This window comes from Ictalurus furcatus, chromosome 3 (assembly GCF_023375685.1).
Source record: "Ictalurus furcatus strain D&B chromosome 3, Billie_1.0, whole genome shotgun sequence".
Classification (NCBI taxonomy): domain Eukaryota; kingdom Metazoa; phylum Chordata; class Actinopteri; order Siluriformes; family Ictaluridae; genus Ictalurus; species Ictalurus furcatus.
In genome coordinates, this window is record NC_071257.1 from 22,840,150 (window position 1) to 22,857,933 (window position 17,784).

The 17,784-nt window shown below is 43.2% G+C and overlaps 2 protein-coding genes across 3 annotated transcripts in view; one reads left to right on the plus strand and one right to left on the minus strand.

Annotated features, from left to right (window-relative positions):
• Positions 1 to 424: 424 nt before the first annotated feature.
• ap3m1 (adaptor related protein complex 3 subunit mu 1) lies at positions 425 to 15,680 on the minus strand. Its single transcript, XM_053621554.1, has 9 exons — positions 15,518 to 15,680; positions 7,187 to 7,467; positions 6,905 to 7,076; positions 5,371 to 5,508; positions 5,143 to 5,228; positions 4,189 to 4,322; positions 3,891 to 4,098; positions 3,209 to 3,353; positions 425 to 1,380 (listed from the first exon to the last, which is right to left on the minus strand). Exons 2-9 carry the CDS (start codon positions 7,457 to 7,459, stop codon positions 1,280 to 1,282), a joined length of 1,257 nt encoding a protein of 418 aa, XP_053477529.1. The 5' UTR covers positions 7,460 to 7,467; positions 15,518 to 15,680; the 3' UTR covers positions 425 to 1,279.
• A 243-nt stretch (positions 15,681 to 15,923) lies between these two features.
• adka (adenosine kinase a) overlaps positions 15,924 to 17,784 on the plus strand; it is a 154,589-nt gene continuing 152,728 nt past the window's right edge. Inside the window, exon 1 of one of the 2 annotated variants that reach the window (XM_053621555.1) lies at positions 15,924 to 16,099. In XM_053621555.1, coding sequence (XP_053477530.1) covers positions 16,044 to 16,099 — 56 coding nt within the window. In that variant the 5' untranslated portion in view covers positions 15,924 to 16,043. Of the gene's footprint in view, positions 16,100 to 17,043; positions 17,186 to 17,784 lie in introns of those variants that run through there. The other variant, XM_053621556.1, reaches the window with a different exon arrangement.

The following is a 17,784-nucleotide window of genomic DNA, read 5'->3' on the forward strand; positions in this document are numbered from 1 at the left end:
ACTGTTGGTTTTGGTTTTAGTGTCCCTTAAACATCTGCTGTGCCTCAGATTAATAAAATTATTCTTGACTTGAATGTTTAATTTAGATACCTGCAATTATTAAATGTACCATGGCATTGAAATACTACAAGCAGAGATATGTATCCAATGCATTCATTTTCTACTGTATGTCTCTAACAAATATCTATCTATACATATACACATATATACACACACACACACACACACACACATACATACATACACACACAGGTATATTTATCTGTATATATCTATATATTTATCTCTCTCTCTAATTATATATATATATATATATATATATATATATATATATATATATATATATATATATATATATATAAAAATAAACAAACACCACAGCAATACAAAGAAAGGAAGAAAAAAAAACCACACACACATGGTATAATTTCCCAAAATGTTTATAAATGGCATTAGTTTTATATACATATTTTCAATTGCAATTAACTTATTTATTTCTAAACCTTACAAAAGTTGTGTCCCTTCAGAACTTGCAAAACTCTTGCGTGCCTCACATACCTGCCACGTTTGCAAGCCGGTTAACTACTAATGTATCCCCTCAAAGTGACCTTTATCAATTCGTATTTGCAGCAAACTATCGATTTTAATTCCTTAGCAAGTTATACAAATACTCTGCACATAAAAACAAGAACAAAGTTCTGAATTAAAACACATCACCCGCTCTTCTTTCTCTCCTGAGTGAAAACTTGGGATCTGTGATGGGTGTAGTGTTTTTGAGAAAAAGCACAGCTACTCAAGACAGCTGTGATTTTAAGAAAGGCCTCTTCAAGTTTTTTTTTTTATTCCTTTTCAAAAGGCCACTTAACATGTGTGCATTGTGCTAAAGGTAGGGGACCTAAATATTTCTTAACTGCTTGGCAAAGGCTTGTCTCAGAATGTTCACAGATGAAAAATGTATCCACCATTAAGTGAAATATCCTCCTCCATTGGCTCACTCAGACAGAAAATCGAAAACACTGACAACAGACTGAAACTTTGTGAAGCTATTCCACCCTGGAATCTATTATTATTAGGCACAACATTGAAATAGGAATGTTCTTCATCAAATGGAAGAAATCCATGTAACCCCTCTCCCCCCTTAACCCCCCCAACCAGCACCAAAGCAGAACACATTGGCAATATGAAGTCATTCTGAAATGATTGTAAAATATATGATTTGTCACATACAAGAACACATTGTTGCATGTTTATAATGTTTTGCGATAGTTTACAGACAGCTTCAAGTTCTGACCTGGAACTTTCCAGCTTTGGTTAGATATTTAACCCCTTTAAATGGTTTGTATTTCTCTCCATACATGTCCAGTCGATTCACTTTCAGTCCTGTAGGCAGAGAACACAAATTATTATACAGTATACATGCAATATGCAACACAAATATTAGACAATAAATATTAGAGCTAGATGCAATATCAACTGTTTTTTTATTTATTTAATGAAATGTGTTTTATACACACACACACACACACACTGGGGCAAGCAGAAATAAAAATGCATGAAAAATAAACTGCAGATTTCACTGAAATACTGGTTTCCTTTTTGCATGCAGCTCAACCAGAAGTAAACAACTCTGACTACACCCAAAAGTGAAAAGAGTGAAAATTGCATTTACAGATTAAATCCCAGTTCCACTGAAAGATGCCTCACCCAGTTCCACATTCGTAACCTAATCTACTAATGAAAAAACAAAATCATTACTTACAAATTGTAAAGAATTATACGTTTACAGTGGAATATGATTCATCACTGATTATAATGTCTCATCACCTGAGGTGAAATTCACTGATGCCAACACAAGGCTTATCATCATCATCATCTCTCCTCTCACCTGATCTCTGTCTACTCTAACATCAGTGCTCATAATCACAGATTAATACAGTCCATTCTGCTGATTTTTATTTTGTTATTTATTTATTTATTTAGCCCTTTTAGGTCATTTAAACATTTTAAAACATTGTCCACTGTTGCCAATATCTGTTTGTGTCAGTATCTGTTTACAAACTGAATTGATTAGGTTTATGTCCATTTGTTATGGCATGTAGCTATCCAAAAACCTGACCAAACTGTGAGAACTGCACATTTAGCTAGCAGGGCTTTAGACATCTTTAAGCACACTGACTGCATTTACTGCTTGTTAAACTGGCTCCTTACCCAGCATGACCTTTGTAGGCAGTCGAGGCAAAGCTAGAAAGTAACCTTAAAACATTTCCACGTTGTTTTGGTAAAATATATTTACATTTTCTTAAAGTAGACATTATGACAGTATATTACGGGCAGTAAAGTATACATGCCACATTACATTACTAGCAGAAAAAAACCTGTTTTTTTCTTTGCGGTTTTCCAGAATTCATCTGTAACATGTGATTTATTTCAGACTGCCACGCATATGCTCTGCGGCAAAAAAGTGGGCCAAGACGAAAAGGCATTAAATTTAGTATTTTTAATTTAGCAATGAATAAAAAAAAGTTAGACTTAAGCAAAATAAGTTAATAGCTTTTCCTTTAGATTTGAGCAAATAATGAAGTGTTTGGGGGGTAAACTTACAGACAGCTTTTAAACATGAACATGTCAATGTTGTTTAATGCCTGAATCTTAGCTGCATTAACGTGAAGCGGCTCCTAAGCAGTCTGGACAGGATTTCGTAGAGTTTTTTGTGATTGTTGTGGCAAAATTGCTTGATTTTGCTGCGGCTTTTATCAAAATGTGCAACACTGCAATTGCACAAAATTGTTTCGCACGGTCTTTTGCAGAAATGTTTGTTGGTAAATGAGACCTTTTCGCTGTACTCATGTTCGACGCACATGAATCAAAGAGGGCTTTGGCTGAATGCATGCTACGATGACGTGACATGATGCATCTTGGCCTGAAACTGTGGACAATCTGGTCATTTTGAAAAATTGCAAGCTTCTGTGATCGTGAAAATCACAAAATCCTAGAGGGACTGCCTAAGAAATAAGTATAATCTGCAACACGTTTGCAGTCTTGGCCCATTTTTTACCCAGAGTGTATGTATGAAGTGGAAAACAAAACACTGGATTTCTGGTTAAAGATGTTTACGTTAAAAAATAAATAAAAAATGGAACATGCCAGATTATAACAATCATATAGCTGTTAGGACTGCTTCTGTTGGAACCTTATTCTCTTCCCTTACCTGAGATAGCTAACTGTTGAATCTTGAACTGAATGTTCAGGCTGGGGTTTTCCTCTGGTTTCGGAGCTCCTAACTGCAAGCTCAGACTTCCTTTTAAATTTGGCAGTTTTTGTTGGTTCAGTTTGCCGATGTCCCACACCAAAATCTACAACACAGAAAATAGTGTTTGATTAAATACATGCAGAGGAAATCTTTCACAGGTACTACATACTGACTAACCTGGGAATATTAAGAAAACATTTATACTCTATACACGCCTGAGCGATGCTCGTCTCTGTAACATGCTGTAACTGTTACTGTAAAGACAGTGAATATATTTCCAAGACACATATAGCGGCCTGTGAAAACCCTTCTTATGATCGAATTCTGACATTTTCTACTGTATATAGTTCTGAAAGCTACAGGTTTTCCTGAAGTAAAATATGTTTCTCCTTTGCAAAAAAATAAAAAATCCCATTTTAGTTAGTTAGTTACAGTTACATTTATATCACGCTTCTCTATACATTTAGCTAGTAATGCTTTAGACATCTTTGTTTTACAACAGTGTTTTTTGATGTTTGCTGGAAGTTAGCCATGACAAGATTATAAAGTAAATAAAAACTGATGACATGTATTTGTTTTTTTAAACCTGAAACCTTGAAAAAAATCTATTTCTATTGGTAGTATCACTTCAGTGCTGCACCTTGGTGACTGGGTCGTAGGTGTACGTGCCCTGAGTTGCTGTGAGATTGGCACTGAGCACCACTTTCGGCATGTGTATTGTGACTCCTACACACTCAACAGTCTTCCCCATGGTCTGCTTAGGACCCACTGTGATGTCCAGCCTCCCGGAGGATCCAGTCTCAAAGAAACTGATATTTTGCCTCACATATACCGGGATTGCTACCAAACTATGAGAGAGAGAAAAAAAAATTCACCCATTAATTGTGCCATGAAAGCTGGTTTTGAATACGATCATGAGGTCAGACGATGGTTCTTACTTTTGTGCAGTCACGTGATAAGAGATAAGTCGGAAGTTTCCGTCAGGGGGGATGAAAGAGAGAACTCTCTCAGACTCCCATCTCTTGAAGCGGACACACGGGTGGAAGCTCACATCGTCCAGGAGTCTGGGGTTCTGCAGGGGAAAAAACATACACAACTGGATATCCTACTTCTCTCGCAGATAAACCACAGGAAATAATACACAAGCAGGGGTGGACAAATGAAATTTGTTATCTAATCCACCTGGCACACAGAAGCTCTAGTGTGCTCGTCAGTTCGATCTACTGGTTGCCTGGAAACCTAATTCAATAACAATGTAATAACGTGTGGTGAGCTAGTGAAATGCATTAACCCAGATTAAGGGACACAAACAGGTTATAAATTTGCAGGAAATGGACGACTGTGTAACAATAGCATTATCTTCTCCTGATAAAGATCATGAAGAAGCACATTGTGTTTATAAGCTCAAAAAAAATCAGCAACAAGTTGTGGTTTTCTGGTGAAAAACTATAAATATTCAAGTTTGATGAGTGTATTAATTTTCTCTTTATAAGTTTAACTACGTGTATGAAGAAGGACGGCTTTGTGCTGCACTTAATTTTTTCATCAGCACCTCTGAAAAGTCTGGCTGCCATGCTAAATAATCCACTTAATAAAAAAAATTAACCTTCTACCATCAGCCATATTGCTCATTGACTAATGTGTACAGTGAAGCAAGCAGTGAGAAAACATGAAAACTTTTGCAAAAGTCAACAGAGAGTAGGGTTTATTTTCTTTCTCAGGCTGTTGCCTATTTGTCCACCAGGCAACTACAGTTCAGATGTGAAATCTGCTTGTCCTGGACGCCTGGGCTACTGATTTCTCCACCACAGCAGGGGACAGTATTAGACATCATCTAGATAGTGTAATTCTCTGTAGCTGTATCTTCATGTGGTATAAAACACAGCACTCACCATAAATGAAAGTGTAAGATCCGGCATTCCTGAGAGTTTCACACAAGCATCAATCACTCCCTGGATTTCTGCAAACACTGTTGTGCCTGAAAAGATGGACACTACAAATAAACCCTTTGCACACTTTTGATGAGATATGTTAAAAAAAAAAAAAAAAAAGACATCTTTTTAACTTTTTTAAATTCAGTGTCATTTTCCTGAATTGCAGACTTTAATAACCAGTTATACCGGATTTATCTAGGATGGCATCAACTTCTTCCACCACATCAAAATAGGCCTCGTTGTTAGTGTATTTTACAGCGGCCCTCCTCCATGGGATGGTGGAGAGTTGTCCAGTAGGCAGAGTCTCACCAACATTACTACTGCCTAACAGGAATACAGGTCAGATAGACTATCAAAGATATAGACAAGAACATAGGAACAATTTACTACTGAATGTATGGAACAGCAGAATTTTGTATAGTATGTTCACCCCACTCACGTTGCATCCATTTTTCCAAGTCACACAGTAAATGGGAACTAATTACAGGTAGGAACTGATGTTCGGAGTGGGGAACTGAAGAAATGTCAGACCACAGGCACTGTATGAGTGGTCTAAGGAATCATTCAAAGCAGTTGTTTGTATTTGTTGCTTTACCTTGTCATACAGTGGCGCTCGAAAGTTTGTGAACCCTTTAGAATTTTCTATATTTCTGCATAAAAATTAAAGATGGGCGATATTTTATTGTTTGCGATATACCGGTAGAAATTCTCCCCACAATAAGAATGAGTCTTCCCGCGCTGATAACGATAAAGCCTAGTTGATGACGTATTTCTGTGTGCGACGGTGTGTGACCCATTTGCAGCTCGCGTGCAGAATGAAAACAAGTACGGTGGAATGCGGACGTGAAGCTGAGGAAGAGTTTATCACTAAACGAGGAGTGTTTACGCTAGTTCTACTTCTACAATCTGGAACTGGTTTGGTTACAGAAAGTCAGTTTTATTTTTAGATCAATGTTTGTGCTTCTGAGGCTCTCAAGATCACAGCTATCACTTGTAGCTAAAAACAGTGGTGCATGGAGCTATATTTATATCGTCATGGATATAGTTATCGCAATAAATACCAGAAAATATTGTGATATAGTTTTAAGTCTATATCGCCTATCCCTAATAAATATGACCCAAAAGCTCATTGGATTTTCACATATGTTGGCTCACTGGAATATTGGATCATTTTACTCAAGAAATAAATAACCAAGTGAACCAATTTTTGTCTCATTTGTTTAATTTGGTTCTCTCTATTGACTTCTAGGACTTCTGATTATGTTTTAGGTCATATTTATGCAGAAATATTGAAAACTCTAAAGGGTTCACAAACGTTCAAGCACCACTGTAGCTAATTTGCATAGAATGGAGGAAATCTCTTCAAATGTCACCTGTCGCTACCACTCAAATTGCAGCTCCATGTCAAACACACACAAAATGAAAGGTCACCTGTTGCTTGCTAGTGGGAATGTAAGGGTAAGCCTGTTGAGCTTGCCTGTGCACAGAGTGCACTGATCTTATTTAGCACCAGAATGTGACTGTACAGGGCTAAAGCCCGAGTTTACTCAGCTCACCTAAGTGAGAATTTTCCAACCTCTACAAATATTACCAAAGTACACTGCAGTTTCATATACAATGAAGGAAATGTTCAGAAAACTGCCAGTTTCATTCGGAATATATTAAAAGAAAAAAAAAAAACTTGAAAATGTTACACAGTTTTAAAAAACGATGACCTTACCTGTGATGCTGTTGACCACAGAGCGCAAAATGTTGGGAGGTTTAATAAGTTCTTTCAGGATGTTGGACTCCGTGGCCAGAGGGAAGCCATTATCCAGCATTTCTTCAAGGAGCTCATACACGATTACAACATTGTCCTTAATAGTAACTTCTGAGCATTCACCGAAATAATCCTGCATAAAGGTTTAGCATGGTCAGAGTTCTTAATACACTGTGTACAGACAGACTCTTGTACAGAATTTACCCATCTAATACATTTTAACTGCAGACAACTGTTTTTTACCTGAAATGTCTCGGCCACACGATGAAGAAATTCGATAACAAAGAGCGGGGGTACTTCAGTCTGGATGACGGAAACAAAAAAGATTTTCTCACGGTATATATTAATGAGGTAGTGATGAGGCGTGCAGAGCACAGGAGGCACGTTATCCGGTTCGCCTGCCTTCTCCCGAGCCTCGAAAAAGTAATCACAGATAGAGCGGCTTATCACACTCTTCCAGTGTTTTTCCAGGAATATGTCGCCAGTGCTGTTAATCAGGAACAAGCTGTGAATCATGTTGCGCACTGCGGGAATGAAAACAGTGAAGATTAACTATATTATGTATGTAATTGCATTCAAGTGTGCTGGTGATGCCGATGAGCTAGATGTTTGAAGAACATTTAATACAATAACAGGTTAAAATATAAAAGGCTTTAATACAGCTGCATGTGTGGCTCTCACAAAAACAAACAAACAAACAAACCCTTCCATTTGTCACAATACATTTGCACAATTTAGAGGACTTATTTATAGGGATGCACTGAAATGAAAATTCTTGGCCGTAGCCAAATATAATGAAAAACTTGGCTGAAGGCCGAATTTTTTCCATTTATTTTGCCATTTTTTCACCATTTCATAAATTAAATAGTCAAAATGTACTTTTTACTATTTTGTCTTGCTTTTCAAAGAAAAAAATCAATTACAAAAACTACAATTTCAAAATATTTATTTAACACTGAACATTTTTTTTTCATTCCAGCAGGCATAGGCTACCAACAAGGCACAATATAACTTTAAATAGATAAATGAGCAAAAGAATAATATTTTGATGTGGTCATCTTTGAGCCTGTTACGACACGGCGAAATCGGCGCAGCAGCTCACAAAGTGTAGTGCCACCAGGGACGTGGCGGAGGAGGACTACACTTCCCAGTCATACACGCGCTCGAGTTTGCCAGAGTTCTAATCACGAACACCTGCAAACACCTGAGGTTATATAAGGGCCTTCCTAGCATTAGCCGCTTGCGAAGTATCCGCTCAGCAGCCTCGTCTCTGTTTGTTTACCAAGCCGATTTCATTATAAGTGTTTTCCCTGGTACTCGACTTCACGCTCGTCTCTCACTACGAATTTGCCTACGTCCCTGATATACAGCTTACCTGCTCTGTCCCGATTCGATTCTCGTTCTGTGTTCAGTCACACGCCATCTCTCCGCTCGCCCGTGCTTGTCTCCGTCTACGCTTCGTAACAGAATACTTCGCCGTACTATGGCGGCAGCGGGCACCTCGAATTGGGAACGTGTCATCCTGGAACAAAACCGCACGCTAGCAGTGTACCGGGATGAGATATCCGCGTTGCATGCCGAAGTCTCGCAACTGAGCGTTTCCGCCTCCACCAACGCCACGCCCCTGGACCTCACGTCACCACCGCCGACCTCCCCAGCGCATGTTCAGCCGACACCAGCTGCGCACATTCCAGCGCCGGCTGTTCACACTCCTGCGCTGCCGGCGCACAACCCGCCTCTGCCCACACCAGAGAGATACGCTGGGGAGCCGGAGCGATGCAAGGGCTTCATGTTACAATGTGCGCTGTTCTTCGAGAGTCACCCAGAGATGCCTGAGGTCCGTAAGTTGACCCATTTTATGGAATTACTCTCCGGAACAGCCTTGGCGTGGGCCACGGCTGAGTGGGACCGAGGAGGTGGTGTCAGACCCTCGTTAGATGACTTCCTGGCCCGGTTCCAACGCGCCTTTGATCATTCTCCTGATGGCTGGGAGACTGGTGATGAGCTCATGCAACTCAAGCAGGGCTCTCGTACTGCAAGAGAGTATGCGCTAGAGTTTCGCACTATCGCTGCCCGAAGTGGCTGGAACAAACCAGCCCTTAAGACCGCGTTCCGCTGTGGCCTCGATCCGGAGTTACTGCATGAGTTGGCCTGTCGGGGTGAACAGCTAACTTTTGATGACCTCGTGGATCTGACCATAAGGCTGGATTGTCTGCGCCGTACCAACCGTCCCATACCGCACGGTTTACTGCCAGCTGAGCCGGGCGCAGCAAGCGAACCCATGCAGCTCGGAGGGGCACGGTCCCGCGAGGAGGAGAGGGAGAGAAGACGCGATGAGTTCCGCTGCTTCTACTGCGGTGAGGACACCCACGCCGTCCGCCAATGCCCGCACAGGAGGCGCCGAGGGAACGGGAGGCGCACTGACAACCCACCTTGTCATGCCCGGGTGAGTCCTAACCAGTCTTGTATGTCTCACGTATTTTCTGTACCTGTCGTGATAGAACACTCAGACCATTCTTTTGTTCTTTCAGCACTCATCGACTCCGGAGCAGCGGAGAACTTCATAGATGAGAAGACGGTGCAGGAGCTCGGCCTTTCCATACGTCCCCTCCTCCGTCCTCGTGAGCTCCAATCCATTGATGGGTCGCCTATAGGGGGAGGCGTAATATCTCACAGCACACACCCTGTCTGCCTTTAAGTTAGCACCCTTCACCACGAAACTCTGGTTCTTTACCTCATGGTCTCCACCAGACACCCCATTATACTCGGACTCCCCTGGCTGGAACTGCACAACCCCCAAATCTCCTGGACTGACAAGCAACTCACCCAATGGTCCCCATATTGCTTGCAGAATTGTTTGAGGGGCCCCACGGTCCCTTTGGCCACCACGACTGTAGAGAGTCCCCTGTCACCTGCCTCAGTTAAAATTCCCCCTGAGTACCACAACCTCCATGAGGTGTTCAGCAAGGAGAGGGCCAGTTGTCTCCCACCTCACAGGCCCTACGACTGTGCCATTGACCTCCTCCCAGGGGCCAGCCTACCTCGGGGCCGTGTTTACCCGCTCTCCCAAGCAGAGCAGCAGGCCATGGAGGAGTACATTCAGGAGGCTCTCCGGCAGGGGTACATCCGACCGTCCACATCCCCTGCGTCTGCCGGGTTCTTCTTTGTGGAGAAGAAAGGATAGGGCCTCCGACCGTGCATTGATTATCGGGCCCTTAACCAAGTGACCGTTAAGTACCGATATCCGCTGCCTCTCGTCCCCTCAGCCTTGGAACAGTTACGGTCCGCCACCCTCTTCACTAAGCTGGACGTCCGCAACACTTATAACTTAATTCGTATTAGGGAGGGGGACGAGTGGAAAACGGCCTTCAGCACCACCTCTGGACATTATGAGTACCTGGTCATGCCGTATGGGCTCGCTAACGCCCCCTCCGTGTTCCAGAACCTGATCAACGACACTCTGAGGGACATGCTAAGAAGGTACGTAATCGCCTACATAGACAACATCCTGATTTATTCGACCTCCCTGGAGGAACATGTCCAGCATGTCCGGCACGTACTGCAACGCCTCCTGCAGTACCAGCTGTACGTAAAGGCCGAGATGTGCGAATTCCACCAGCACACAATCTCTTTCATGGGGTATGTCATTAGCCCAAGGGGGTCACCATGGACCAGTGTAAGATTCAGGCGATCGTGGAGTGGCCCACTCCGCGAACCGTCAGGGAGTTGCAGCGTTTCCTTGGCTTTGCAAATTTTTACCGAAGATTCATTAGAGACTTCAGTAAAGTAGCGCAACCCCTGACATCGCTCCTGAGAGGTAAGCCCAGGCGACTGCTGTGGACCCCAGTTGCCCAGGAGGCTCTGGAGAGACTTAAGCGGGCTTTCACTACGGCTCCCATTCTCAGACACCCGGATCCCTCCAGGCCGTTTGTCGTGGAGGTCGACGCGTCGGAGGTGGGAGTGGGAGCAATTCTATCGCAAAGGTTTGGCGAGAGTCCCAAGTTACACCCCGTGGCTTTTTTTTCCCGGAAGTTGTCGCCAGCAGAGTGCAACTATGATGTGGGGAACCTTGAACTTCTAGCCATCAAGCTGGCCCTAGAAGAGTGGAGACACTGGTTGGAGGGGGCAGTACACCCATTTGTTATCTTCACGGACCATAAGAATTTGGAATATCTACGAACCGCCAAACGGCTCACTCCTCACCAAGCCCGCTGGTACTTATTCTTCTCCAGGTTCCAGTTCACCCTGTCTTACCGACCTGGTTCAAAGAATACAAAGGCCGACACCCTGTCTCGCATTTATGCCCCAGAGCGGCCGACGGAACAAGAGAGTTACATTATGCCTCCCTCCTGCATAGTGGGCGCCCTGGAGTGGCCCCTAGCACAGAACTTAGCCCGTATTCCCAGCGCAAGAATCCCAGCAGCCTGTCCTCCCGACAAACAGTTCGTGCCTAAGCGGTACCGTCTCGAACTCATCACCTGGGCCCACACGACTTTGGCCATGGGCCACCCGGGGGCCCGCCGCACTTACCAACTGCTGGCCGAGAAGTACTGGTGGCCCAACATGCCCAGAGAGGTTCAGCGCATCGTATCCTCGTGTTCCTCTTGCGATCAGTCCAAAGGCCCACGTGCGCTCCCGGCAGGGAAGTTGCTGCCCTTACCCATACCTGAACGTCCGTGGTCCCATCTGGCCCTCGATTTCATAACCGACTTGCCAAAGTCACAGGGGAACTCCGCAATACTGGTGGTCGTAGATCTGTTCTCGAAGTCGCTGCGCTTAATTCCATTACCAGCCATCCCATCTGCCTTCATCACAGCGGAACTCCTGTTTCAACACGTCTTTCGCTACTTTGGCATCCCCGAGGAGATTGTGACTGATAGGGGGCCACAGTTCACATCGCGGGTTTGGGCCAGCTTTATGAGGAAGATGGGGGTCGCCATTAATCTCACGTCCGGTTACCACCCCCAGGCCGACGGACAGGCAGAACGGGTCAACCAGGAAGTCATACGGTTCCTTCGGACTTACTGCTCTGCCAACCCAGGGGACTGGAGTCAGTACCTTCCATGGGCGGAATACGCCCAGAACTCGCTACGGCATTCCGCCACCCAGCTCACCCCGTTCCAGTGTGTCTTGGGTTACCAACCGCCATTATTCCCCTGGAACGTGTCTCACACGGACTCGCCAGCAGTGGATGAGTGGTTCCGCCGAAGTGAACAGGTCTGGGAGCGTGCCCATCAACAGCTGGTGCAGGCGTCTCACGTCGCTAAACGAAAGGCTGACCGGCGCCGGAGGGCTCACCATAATTATCGACCCGGGGACCGGGTGTGGCTCTCCACAAGAGATCTGAGACCCCTCACGGGCACAAAGCTTCAACCGAAGTATATCGGGCCCTTCCGAATACTGAGGCAAATTAATGAAGTCACGTATCGTCTGGACCTTCCGAGACACAGTCGCATCGCCCCGTCTTTCCACGTCTCACTTCTCAAACCTGTGATCTCAGGCCCCTTGGCCACAGCGGTGCCGGAGGATTCCCCACCGGAACCGTTGGAGATAGAAGGCCGCCCAGCCTACCGCGTCCGCAACATTTTAGACTCCAGACGGAGGAGAGGGGGACTTCAGTATCTGGTGGACTGGGGGGGGGGGGGGGGTATGGACCAGAGGAACAGTGCTGGGTCCCAGCCCGAGACATTCTGGACGCAGGCCTGCGTAAGGACTTCCATGCGGCTCATCCAGACAAACCGGCCCCCCGGAGGGGGGGAGGCCACGGGGAACTTCGGCTCCCGGAGGGAGCCCTTTTGGGGGGGGGGGGCGCTCTGTTACGACACGGCAAAATCGGCATGGCAGCTCACAAAGTGTAGTGCCGCCCAGGGACGTGGCAGAGGAGGACTACACTTCCCAGTCATACCCGCGCTCGAGTTCGCCAGAGTTCTAATCACGAACACCTGCAAACACCTGAGGTTATATAAGGGCCTTCCTAGCATTAGCCGCTTGCGAAGTATCCGCTCAGCAGCCTTGTCTCTGTTCATTTACCAAGCCGATTTCATTATAAGTGTTTTCCCTGGTGCTCGACTTCACGCTCGTCTCTCACTACGAATTTGCCTACGTCCCTGATATACAGCTTACCTGCTCTGTCCCGATTCGATTCTCATTCTGTGTTCAGTCACACGCCATCTCTCCGCTCGCCCGCGCTTGTCTCCGTCTATGCTTCGTAACAGAGCCCCCCTTGAATAGCCTATGTTAGGCCTATAACTGACTGCTGAAAGAATGGAACACTCTGTAGCCTACAACAAAAAATGCATTAAAAAGTGCATTGACAAGAGTGCAAAAAATGGTTCTATTCGGTTCTATACGACTGATTATATTGGGGATATATACCGCTCGCGTCCCTGTACACCTTGCGGAGTATTAGAGTAGATATAGTAGAGTTAGATACATTGTTAATGTTATGTTCCTTGATGGATTTAGTTAAACTATAGATTAGTTCATTTAGTCCCCGCAGGTTTTTCCGCTCCCAGTCCATAGTACTAGTTCATGTTTCTTGTTTTGTGTTTTGACCCTGTTTTCTGTGACCGCGACGTAGGTTCCTGCTTTGCACCGTTTATGCCTGTTTGCCGTTTTTGCTTGTCTTGACTACGTTTTTTGGATTATGATTTGGATTTGTCTGCCTGCCCTTAAATAAATACGTCTTTACCTGCTTCCGTACTCTACTCCCTTACATCTCGCGACGTGACAGAATACTCCGGAACAGAAACAAAACAAACGCACATGTCCACAGTAAACAATGTCACAACTGTCAACATCCAAAGAGCATGCACTCGCTGACCGCTCGTGCACACGCGCGCCCCCTCATCGAGGTCGTGACATTTGCACGTCTCACTCCGGTTGCTAGGCTATTTGGTCACGTCATCAAACACGTCATCGTTCAGTCAAATTTATTCAGCCTTTTCACTTATTCGGCTGAACACCGAAAGTGCTTTTTTTTTGCTATTTTTGGCCGAATAATTTCGGTTGCCGAACATTCGGTGCATCCCTACTTATTTATTATTTTTTTTACTTCATTTAATTTATTTATTACATATCCAATGCAATACATAATATGCGGAAAAATTAACTGAATTTTCGAGGACAGGCTGCAGGGTGGCGCAGTGGCAGTATTGCCTCTGTACAGCTCCAGAGTCCACGGTTCAATCCTGAGCTCAGATGATCGCAATAAGAATCATTTTATTCACCGTCTATGTTTACATGAATTAGGAATTTTTCTTGAGTTCAGCTTGATTGAGGCCCTGATCAAAGTATTTAAAAAAATGAATCCGTTCATTCATGATGCTGCGGGATTACAAAACGTTACGTCGAGTACACAGAAAAATCAAGTCATGACCATGAGGAAGTAACTTTTGTTATGTCGCCATCATGAGAACATTGTGAACACGAGAAAACAAGAAAGAAGGAATGAATGAATAAATAAATAGATAGATAGATAGATAATACATGGCTGCTTAGGGCTTCCGTAGATATACAAATATTTCACCTTAAGCGGAAATGGTAGGCAGGCTCAGCTGTCATTTACATTACAGAGGATAGAGAAATAGCAGCTGGATGCATTAAACGTAGTGGAACAAGTGTGATATATAATCAATAATAGCAGTGATATATAGTCCATAAAAACATTTAGCGCAAGATTGCTTGTTACTGGCAGGTCAGCATTGTAGTGATCATTGAATGCTACTGAGTCAGCCTGGTTAATAACAGAATTTGCCAGTAGAAATAAGCTGTTTCGATGGCGTGCACTGCTGTCCGAGCGAGTTTCCTCCCAGGAAACCTATTACTCCTAGGTGTGAACGCATTCCCACCTCCTGCCAAGTATTCCTGGGATTGTCTCCGGTACCAGCGTAACCCTGACCAGGATAAAGTGCTGAATAAAGATGAATGAAGGAATGAATGAATGTTGTATAACGTTTGCAGGACTTCAGGACTGTGGGAACCCAGCGCATGTTCAAGACGGATAATAAACCTGGGATGTTAATATGATGTGAATTTGTTTGAGTAATGAACTTCTCTAACACATTATTCTATAAAATCACAAGCTTTAAGATTAAACGTACAATACACAGAGTATCCAATTTGGCAGGAAGTGTTCATGTGTTCTGCTTAGGGCTTTGAGGAATCTGAAAATCAGAGATTAATGCAAATGTCCAAAGAATTCATTCTAACTGTAAAAAAAAAATAAGAAAAAAAAAGAAAGAAAGAAAGAAAGAAAGAAAGAAAGAAAGAAGAAAATAACAAAATAAAAAGTCACAAAACTAGGAGCAGCCTAGTTCTCACTACCATAGTTTGTATTGTAAACCCCATGTAAAGTTTACTATTAACATAATATATAACTTTATAATAACATACCAGTTAAACATAAATAGCACTGTGTATTCCTCTATAACTTCATTAGTTTGCTATGCTGGCTCGAGCTAAAAGTTGTGCTTGTTTATTGCTATATGCTGCTCCTTTAACCGTTCCATCAACCGTGCATAAACCAACACACTACATTAATACAGCAATGACAATACATTTCAATAAAATTACCTTTTTCCCCAAAACGTCTTGGAGAGAGGAAAGTAGCAGGAAAAGTCTTCGGTGGCAATATGGCAGTAGTTACTGCCCTCGTAGGCTTGTTTAATGAGATGCCTACAAAAGTGCTGTTTCCAAATTATTTAGAACACGGCGCTAATAAAAAGCTTACATAAACACCTCTATCAAACACACCCGCTAATCTATATTTACACTTAAACTTTCAGTATTTACACAAATCTGTCTAGTTTTAGCAAAATTATACATTTCTCTGTCTGTTTCTGCTCCGGCAGTTATGAGGACAGCTATATCTGGGTCCTCTCGTTGTTGAGTCCCAAACAGATTCCCAAGTTACAAACAGTGCACTGCGTAGAGTGTACAAGGGCGTTCATTCTGTCCCCTGCTTAGTGCCACTATGTAGGGCTCATGAGGGGGATTTAGAACCCGGCTACTTTCACCGCGCTTTCTCGTTCAGATTTGCTCAAGCAAGGTGCTAGGGACGTGTTTTTAAAATTATTTTAAGTATACATTTAGGGAAGCCATGGCTACAGACGAGCCTAAAAGCAAGAAAATCAAACTTGAGGAGAAGACGATCAGGTGAGTTCAGTCTTGACAAGTTGCTGTGCTGTGAAGGGTTCTTGTGTAAGTAAAAATTGCCCTGCGGGAAATCATGTGCGTTTCAGTTATCTGGTCAGGAATGATTTGGGTCTCTCTTTCTAAAGAGTGACTTTGTAGTATTACGATGTTACTGAATGCCAGCCTGTTAGTCTGGTATATAGGTGCTACATTGTGTTTTGTGTTTGGGGCACAGTTGCAGAGTTTCTAAAATCAATGCTGCTATTGCATCGAGTCGGTCAGTAACAGTAAGTGAAATCTTCACAGATATAAAGCTTGATGGGCAAGTCCAGAGTACAGATCAAGCTCCAGAGTTCAGAAGCTAAGTTGCGGTTGTGTTACGTTTGTGATTGTGTTGTGTTGCACACGGATTGGACGTAGTCCAAGGTTCAGTGTTTGATTGTCCTCTGTTCAACACTATGGAGGGTCAGTGTCACTGTGTCCTGAGAGTTGGCTAGCTGTGAGAACTGACAGATATTTACAGGCCAACAAACCAGCCCGCACACACAGCTATAAACTCTATAGTTATTTCAGTTAAAAAACAAACACGTGGTCGCTGAAAATCGCGCCTTACGGCTATATATACATATCCATTCAAGATTTTAGGCATATTCCCAGTGTCTAGAAAGTAAACCCGCAGAACAAATTAGTAAAAAAACAAACAAAAAAAGCCACAAAAAAACTTGTGTTGGTAAAAGCACAAACTTCCTTGTTTTATGGATCGGCGAGCAAACGCGACACGTGAAAGAATGTGTCAATATAATGCATATGACCGTAACCCCGCCACCTTTTTCACTCCGTCAAACCACTGCGGAAGCACGAGTAATAATTTACATAACCCCGCCCCCTGCTCGCTCATTCCAGCGTGTCAAAGGAACCCATTTTTCACTAGTGAAGAAAATATATATCGTAGCCCCGCCCCTTCCTGCCTTAGTCAATCAGCTGCAAAAGCCTCGTTTTGGCTGCTTTTATTGATAGACTGCACACACTGCTAGTAAAGGTGGTGTATATTTAAAACGCCATCTTTCGGTTAAATCTTCATCATTATTAAATCAGTAACATGGCCAGGTAAGTGTGCGTTCTCACATTATAAGACTTTTGTGTTTCTGAGATGACAGAAACTCGCATTTTATCATTATTTTTAATGCATGCTATTTTAACCTGCTATGCAAGTATCTACTGCTGTCGTTTGTAATGTGTTCAGCTTTATTTTTTATTTATTTTTATTTTTTTGAGGGAGTTGGTGAGGGGTATTTCTTTTATTATTTCCATGTTTATTTATGTTCAATATATTATTATATTTATCTTAAACTATGTTCAAAATCTTTTCTGACCCCCTCCCCCCCAAAAAAAAATCTCCCACAGATACATCTGTGTTAATCCAGAACTTTCCCAGGAAGGTGGCAGTCTTCGTTTTAGCCTGTTAAATTAATCTCAGCTGAGAATGTGACCATTTCAACATGTCTTGGTGTTTCATGATGTTCCTTTTTTTTTTTAATCTTTGAAATATTTATTCATAAGCTATTTGTATAGACATTCCTTTTTAAGAGACATAGTTTGCATACTGTTGAGTCTGCACTTTTGTGCCACTTTGTGTGTCCAGGGGACTTTCACAATCCTGCTGAATGAAAGAGTAGTCTTTGACCTACTGTTTCCAGTCATTTTTC

Bases quoted from the DNA above. Each gene is read 5' to 3' on its own strand.
- ap3m1 (XM_053621554.1), bottom strand. From the start codon at position 7,459: ATGATTCACAGCTTGTTCCTGATTAACAGCACTGGCGACATATTCCTG. The intron at 4,323-5,142 runs GTGAGTGCTGTG...TTTCCCCTGCAG, and splicing joins ATCTTACACTTTCATTTATG to AACCCCAGACTCCTGGACGA. The intron at 1,381-3,208 runs GTAAGGGAAGAG...CTCTGCCTACAG, and splicing joins TCAACAGTTAGCTATCTCAG to GACTGAAAGTGAATCGACTG.